At 34.8% G+C, this 8,642-nt stretch overlaps 1 protein-coding gene across 1 annotated transcript in view; it reads right to left on the reverse strand.

Moving 5' to 3' along the window:
• The window catches only part of GFM2 (GTP dependent ribosome recycling factor mitochondrial 2), a 63,525-nt gene that overhangs the window by 30,209 nt on the left and 24,674 nt on the right, over nucleotides 1–8,642 (reverse strand). The window contains exons 7-10 of the mRNA XM_034656365.1: nucleotides 6,711–6,799; nucleotides 5,512–5,572; nucleotides 4,891–5,070; nucleotides 1,209–1,289 (exon numbers count right to left, since the gene is read on the reverse strand). Coding sequence (XP_034512256.1) covers nucleotides 1,209–1,289; nucleotides 4,891–5,070; nucleotides 5,512–5,572; nucleotides 6,711–6,799 — 411 coding nt within the window. The remainder of the gene's footprint in view (nucleotides 1–1,208; nucleotides 1,290–4,890; nucleotides 5,071–5,511; nucleotides 5,573–6,710; nucleotides 6,800–8,642) is intronic.

Below are 8,642 nucleotides of genomic sequence, written 5' to 3' on the forward strand. Positions count from 1 at the left end.
TATTTCTCAAATGAATATACTTTGAACTGACCAGAAATTAAAAACATAAATATGAATTACAATTTTTCCAAGGAACTAGACCCACATCAAATCAAATACAAAGGAAAATGAGAAATCAAAGTAGAAAACAAATTTGAAAGACCTCAAGCCAAGAAAAGGTTGTGTGTACTTATAAGCTACTGGTAAGAGACATGGTGGGTCAATTTTAGATTATAAGCTCTTTGCAAACAGAAATCATGTGACTATAGGGCACAATAAACATCACATCTAACATTCAAATACTAAACAATAAAAAATTTCAATAATTATGGCATTTCATTCAAAATAAAAATACTTTTTTTTTCCATTTCTAACTCCAAAGTCTCAAAATTAATCTAGAGACTCGTGTCTCTGTTCTTAATTCTTTTGTGAAAAATAACTAGGTAAATTTGCTGGGCTCATTCTGGACCCCATTTATAAATACTCCCACCTAAAAACACTTTACTTGGTGGCGCGTTCAGTTGGTGGAGCATTCAACTCCTGACCTCAGGTTCCTAAATTCAAACCCTATGTTGGGCATAGGGCTTACTTAGAAGCAAATAAACAAAAAAACAACTTTACTTAGTAACTCTTGTTTCATAAAGAAAACTAAAGATTAAGTTTGCCAAATTCATGGGGGAAGGTCTCTGGTAGAAAATAACAGAAATTCTTTGAAGAAATCTGTCCTAATTCAATTACTATCACCATTTAAAACATGCCTATTCTCTGGCTTAATATATTTGAAAAGAAAGCAACAAAATAAAGACGTGTAATGAGCTTCCAAGAAAAATTAAACCATATTCAGAAAAAATGTGAGAAAAATAATCATTGCAGCAGTCTACAAAACCAATGAATTTTTGAAACAAAATTTCTACCTATAATTTCCCTAAACTACTCAGAAAAATGATCACCATGAAAATGCTGCATAGAAGGAATAATTAACTTATGCTGACTCAACAGCAGTAAAAATGATTCAATTTCTGATTTTATAAAGCACATATGACAATAGTAAAGCACGACCATTATTTAAGTACTTGTATTAATGGTGACTTTACCTTACTGTTCTCCTAATTTAGTCAGCCTATTCGAATGCTATGCAAAGTCGAAAAAAACAAAACACCTGAGGCAGAGAAATCAAACCACATCCAATTAACAAAACTTCATCAAAGTAAATGAATAATAAAATTTACCTTTTCAGCTGGTAGCAAATCAAAATTTTCACTAAATTCTCCTAAAACCAAGTCAGCAAATTCATCATCCAAATCCGCAACCTATAAAGAAAGGTTTTAGTTCTATAACTTGCTTTTATTGTCACAATTAAGTCCAAATACCATAAACGTACATTATCCAAATATTTCAAGACAGCTACATGATCTATCTTATCCAGGCCAAGGAACTCTCCACATTTTCTCAAGAGATAGTGTTTCTTTCAAAGGAAAGGAGAAGGGATTGAAAACTGAAGACAGACTATTATGAGTTCCCTATATTCACGGGAAGCAATAGCCAGATAAAGTATCTCAATAAAGTGCTATCTACTCAGAGCGCTCAAAAGAAATAAGATACACAATTTAGAGCCAGTGATAACATATATAAGGGATTGCTATTTTTAGATGAATTTGTAAGTCTTAGTTCATAAAAAGTTTCACTTGGTATTCCTTTCGCATTATGAATGTTTACCAGATCTCCTAAGACTCCAACTGAAGAAATCACTGTAATCCTGCCCTGAGGGAACAGATTTAAGTTGGGGGTCACAAAGGCATCACTTCAGCAATAAAAATGCAATTATCTAATTCATATTTTCTTAATCATCTGCCTGTATGAAACAGAATTCAGCTGACAAATTAAATAAAAATCTCAAAAGCGGGTGCCTGAGTGGCTCAGTTGGTTAGCATTTCCTTCAGCTCAGGTCATGATCCCAGGGTCCTGGGATCGAGTCCCAAGTTGGGCCCCCTTCTCAGTGGGGAGTCTGCTTCTCCCCCTTCCCCCATCCCCGCTCCTGATCTCTAATAAATAAATAAATAAAAATCTAAAAAAAAAAATTTCAAAAGTTTATGGAAGTACAAGGGAGCAAAATAATCCAAATGGGGGAGAAAAACACACTCCTAACCACTAACTATTGTACAAACATACCTAACCATCTCCTGAAAAGAAGTATATATGACTCCAGCTTCTGAAGTCAAACTGCCTGGAAATAGCTCCACTACTAGCTAACGTTCAAAAATTTAGGTCCAGTTCCATCACCTCTTTTTACCTTGGTTACTCATGGAGATAATACTAGTACCTACCTCACAGGGGGAGGATTAAATAACCGATTCAAACCATGCTTCTAGGATGTACAGTAAGTACACAATAAGTGTAATTATCACTATTCACCTTCAGAACACGGGAAGTTGATTCTAGTCCACACTAATCTTATTCTCCAAAAAAATTTAATTGTGGTAAAATCTAACATGAACGTAAAATTTACCATCTTAACCATTTCTAACTGAACAGCTGGGTAGCGTTAAGTAGGTTCACATTGTTGTAAAACTCATCTCCAGAACTTTCTCAATCTCACAAAATTTATACCATGCAAAAAACTCTTCCTCACTCTCCACTCTCTCAGCCCTTGGCAACTATGAATCTACCTCTGTCTCTACAAACGTGACTAAATACCTCATATAAGTGGAATCAGTACAGTATTTGTTTTTGTGATTGGCTTATTTCAATTAGCATAATGTCCTCGAGGTTCGTCCACATCGTAGCATGTGTCAGAATGTCCTTCCTTTTTAAGGCTGAATAATATTCCATTATATGTATACACTGTATTTTACCTACTCCTCTTGTAGGTGAACACTTGGGTTGCTTCCACCTTTTGGTCATTATGAATAATGCTGTTATGAACAAGGACATGCATTTATCTCTTCAAGACCCTGCTTTCAGTTCTTTTGGATGTACATCCAGAAGCAGAATTGCTAGATAATATGGTAATTCTATTTTCAATTTTCTGAGGAACCACCACACTGTTTCCCACAGTGGCTGCATCATCTTCATTCCTACCAATAGTACACAAAGGTTACAGTTTCTCCACATCTTTGCCAACACTTGTTTTCTAGTTTGTGGGGGAGGTTTGTGGGGCTTTTTTTGACAGCAGTTATCCTAACGGGTGTGATGTGGTCTTATTTTTATATATTCCTTGGGAGATATTCCTTGTAATTAGCACTTTATTATTTTGTACAGATAGTCTCAGATTTTATTTTCATTATATACCATCATATCCTAAGACATGCATAAGACAACAAAAAAACTTCAGAAGGGAACCTTGTTCAATTATTTACCCAATTATTGATTAATAAATGTCAATTCCACTTTTATTCTGTTTAGAGCCTCCCAAATTAAAGAAGTGGTACAGTGAAGTGAGTAAGAGCTCTACCTCCAAATGAAGACAGACCTGGGCTCAGATTTCCACCTCTGCTACTTATTAGTGTATCACAAGTTATTTAAGGATTCTAAGCTTCTGTTTCCCCACCAGTAAAACAAGGATAATATAAGTTGCTGTGAGGATTAAGTAATATATGTAAAGCACTTAAACTAGATCATCATGGGTCCTCAGTAACTGTTACCCAATAATAAAAATAACAATCAACATTCTGTTAATGAAAAATACGATGATTCCTATGTAGTATAATGGAGAATAATACTGCAAAAATAAATTCATACGAAAGATGAATGAAAAAAATGATGAGAGGATCTATTTTGAACAGTTTAGAAGTAAAAAAATCAAATGGTTCGGACTTAAATCTTTTTCTCTACCATAAGATTCAGAGACTTTATTTAAGGCATATTTTACTTATTAATCTATATATGAACAGTACTATATAAATATTCTAAATATTAATGATCTTACTATTTTCCATTGAAACTTTGAGGGTGGGGGCGCCTGGGTGGCTCAGTTGGTTAAGCGTCTGCCTTCGGCTCAGGTCACAATCCCAGGGTTCTGGGATCGAGCCCCAAGTCAGGCTCCAGCCCCAAGTCAGGCTCCCAGCTCAGTGGGAAGTTTGCTTTTCTCTCTCCCCTCTGTCCTTCCCCCTGCTTGGGCTCTTTCTGTCTCTCATTCAAATAAATAAAATCTTAAAAAACAAAAAAAAACCCCAAAAAAACCCAACTTTGAGGGTGGAAGAGGTCCAGAATTCTCTATTAAACTATAAAATTAATGGTTTTAAAATTTTCTACGTTAATGTGACACTTGATTAAGTAAAAGATGTACATACCATACCCTTTGACCCAGCAATTCCATTCCCTGGTGTAACCCTAAACAAATTCTTACACATATACACAAGGAGATACATACAAAGATGTTCACATCAACACTGTCTAAGAGCAAAAAAGAAGACATAATCTCAAAGTGCATCCACAGAAGAGACAATAAACTGTGGTATAATAATAGGCACATTATACAAGATTGAAAATGAAGCATAACCACACATAACAGGAATGAATCTGCAACAAAATGTTACAAAATATAAATAATTATCATTCCATTTATGTAAAGTTCAAAAACATGGAAAAAGAAGTCCTTCGTGAACCCACACATTTGTAGTGAAGTATAAAGCAAAGCAAATGAAAGCAAAACACTACAGTCAGGATAGTGGTGGTAGGAGGTGTAAATGATTAGTGGAAAAGAGATATAAACAGTAAATGGCACACAGAAATTCAAGAAATCTGCTAATATTCTCTTTCTTAGTCTGAGTGGTGCAAACATTGGTGTTCATTCTATTACTCATTAACTTGACCTATTCCATATACAATTTTATAAAAATTTTGTAACTTATAAAATATTTTTTAAAGTTTCTAAATACTTATGCGAATGTAAACTCCCCATATTTATATTACCTGTTCAATTAAGTCATTCCTTGCTTCAGTTGTTTCCTTCAGCAATTCAGCATCACTCATTTCCAAGAGGGGTTTCCTCTCAAAGTCTTTTCCATCCTCTGACTGACGATTCCAAAGAAGTTTTTCTTTACTTACAACATCCACAACGCCTTTGAAAGCTTTGCCTTCACCAAGTGGTAACTGCAAGTCAGAGTGAGATTAACTTTGTTAAATGACCACTCAATTCCAACTGAATCGTTGATAAAGCTTATCTTTCCCTACTTTCTCCCAAATGTCTATTATCATTATTACCATAGTCTATATCTATTTTTATTTATATGCCAAGTTTTTCAAAAAAGATTTGAGATAGTTTTAGAAATACATAAGTCACAATAAAATAAACTGATGAGGAAATCTGAAGTTTTGTTTTTTTTTTTAAGAGAGAGAAAGAAATAGAGCAAGTGAACACAGGCATGTGCCAACACATAGGAAGGGGCAGAGGGAGAGAATCTTAAGCACGATCCCCCATGATCCCACGACCCTGAGATCATGACCTGACCCGGAATCAAGAGTCAGACTAACGAATGAGTCACTTAGGTGCCCCTGGAGTTGTTGCTATTAATCAACCAAATACCAACCAACCTGTAAAAGCAAAGGCTTTGCCTTCAACTTCTCTCTGATGCTTTCAACTGCATACTTAAAACTGCAGAAAGCAAAATAAGAGTTAAAAATGTTAAGATTCTTAAACCAGGTTTAAGAACGTTCCCTAAAATTACAACCCTTTTTACTCTCTCTAATGTTCACCATTTAACAGTTTTCCATAGGACAATAAATTTTCAATGTCAATTTCATATAACAGTGCTTGAGATCTAACACAACCTGCCACAAAGGTATCTAGAGTAGTATTACGTAAACGTATATAGTCTGAAATTAAGATTAAATAAACTGATCAAGGTCACTAATAAGTTGCAGTTATGAGATTCAAATGCATGATTTGTGATTATGATTTAAGGATTCTTTCTTCTAACTACATGTGCTATCACACACAACTCCCACCGTTTTTCCAAAAGGCAGCCTAATTTTTCTATACCTTTTTAATAGGCATTCTTAGTATCATGTTATGAGCTTTAGAATTACTGTAGAAAATTACACAAACAGAGCATACTGTGTGGTTTTAGGAAAGGGATAGTTTATGTTTTATTTTTGCCACTCTCACCACAGATCAGGATCTCTCTGCTTATCACATCACCCCCAAAATCCTTTATATTCTTGATTCTCTGAATTCTGTTCTCAGAACCATGGATCCATTTTGGGTTACCATTCTGTGAGTCTTTGAGCATTAATACCACATCTTAGTACTAACTTTTTTGCCCTCTACGCAGGTCTTAAAACATTTACATTCTCTCCCAGTTCCCTCTAAGTGAGAGCAATTAGCCAGTAGCTAAAGAAAATCAGGGGACAGGAAACAATCATCTACCCTCTACTTTTAGCAATGATGGGGAGCACCATAGCCTTCAGCAATACAGGGATTATTTCATACTGCTCTAGACAGAACCAGTGGAATCAGCAAGACATCACTCTGTCAGGATTCTAGAAAACAGGATACAGTCTCTCTGCATTGGATACATGATGATTCATCACCTATCAGCTCTCTATTAATCCTACACTGTTATGCAACCTAGGAACTACCTGCTTTGAAACTTTTTAGGGATTGAATTGAGATTCCATGGAATATTTATACTCTATAGGGAATAACTGTTTGTAAATTTAAGTTATAGTCCATTAAAGCTCAAATTGTATTTCTACTTTAATATGTGAAGAAAAAAAACCACTTAAAATACCTTGCTCCAGTTTTGTCCATTTTGTTTAAAAAACAGATTCGAGGTATCTTGTGTTTATCAGCTTGCCTCCATACTGTGACAGTTTGTGCCTAAGACAAAGACAAAGGAAAAAAAACTCAGACAAAAATAACATGTTACTACGTACAGAATAAACAGATCTAAGAAGCTATTATAACATGGAATTTGACCCTGTTCTAGCACAGAATTAGTGCTACTGCACTTACACTTCTAGAGTCACTCTTCTGCTGGTAAGTTAACAGAGTTAAGAAGGGTGATGAACAGTGTGCTTCAAACTGAGAATACTACTTTGGGTGACTTAGGTTGCCACACAAAGAGAACACACACCTGGAAAGTACTGAGAGCCAGGTAAAGACGACTTCGTCAAGAATTAGAAGATGTAGGGCCCCTGAGTGGCTCAGTTAGTTAAGGGTTTGCCTTTGGCTCAAGTCATGATCCTAGAGACCTGGGGTTGAGCCCCACATTGGGCTCTCTGCTCAACTGGGAGCCTGCTTCTCCCTCTGCCTCTGCCCTTCACCCCACTCATGTTCTCTCTCTCTCGCTCTCTCCCTCAAATAAATAAAATCTTTTTAAAAAATTTAAAAAAGAATTAGAAAACATAATTTTTGTCCAGCTTCACTTTACCTAATACAGTTCACACAATACTGAACTCCTAAGTTTGCTGACCTGTGAAATATGGACTTCTGCCTTAATTCATATAGTTGTTGTGATGTTAAAAGAACAGGAGCACACTACCAAAATGCTATTGCGATAAAAAAATTTTATTATGAACGTCTGAATGTTGATGTAAACTAAAGAGGATTTAAAGGAGAAAAAAAAGCCAATAACTGTATTTCTAAGTAGCAATTCTCAAATGCTTTTCTATTTGACTACTTTTAATTCTACTTTTTATACATATTTCAATAGCTCCAGTCTGTTACAGTATCTGTGTCTAGCAGAGTCCCAAAGCCCTGAAGCAGAGCATAAAAAGCCTAATGTAATGACATTACCTAAAACAGAAGCCACTTTATAGTTTTATTAAAATTTATATAGAATAAAAACACTCATCTTAAGTGTACAGTGAGTTCTGATAAGCACATACACTTGCATATATTCCCCATCCCCCATAAACAACCTGTTCTCATATTTGTCACCACAGATTCATTCTGCCTATTTTTTTGAATCTCATATAAATAGCATGGATTCTTTTGCTCAACATAAAGTTTCTGACATTCATTCATGTTGTTGGGTATACTGGTTCATTTTCTTTCTTTCTTTCTTTCTTTCTTTCTTTCTTTCTTTCTTTCTTTGGCTAAACTCCTTTGTCTAAATGTGCCAGCTGGTTTTTCTATCCATCTGTGAATGAGCAATTAGATTATTTCTAGTTCAGGGCTATTATGAATTTAGCTGCTATAAACATTTTGAACAAGTCTTTAGGGGACAAATGTTCTCATTCCACTGGATAAAGAGTTCCAGTTGTTCCACATCCTCAAACAGTATTTGCCATCATTCTTCTTAATTTTAGCCATTCTTGTGGGTATGAAATAGTCTGTTTGTAATTTTAATTTGCATTTCCCTGATAACCAATGAGACTGACCATCTTTTCAGGTGCTCACTGGACCATTCATATATCTTTCTTGGTGAAGTATCCACTCAAGTCCTTTGCCCATTTTTTTTTATTGGGTTGTTCGTTTTTATCATTGATTTGTAGTTCTTTACATATTCTGGATACAAGTCCTTGATCATACACATGCACTGTGAAAATTTCCGCACATACTTCCTAAACCAATACTTCCCTACACAATCAATAGTGTTAATGCACTCTGGAAACTTAACATTCATACAATATTTTATCTAATATAACAAATTATATATATATATATATATTATAAATAATTATATATACATATATATATAATAAATATTTATATATAA

Source organism: Ailuropoda melanoleuca, chromosome 3, assembly GCF_002007445.2.
Source record: "Ailuropoda melanoleuca isolate Jingjing chromosome 3, ASM200744v2, whole genome shotgun sequence".
In the NCBI taxonomy this organism is placed as follows: Eukaryota; Metazoa; Chordata; class Mammalia; order Carnivora; family Ursidae; genus Ailuropoda; species Ailuropoda melanoleuca.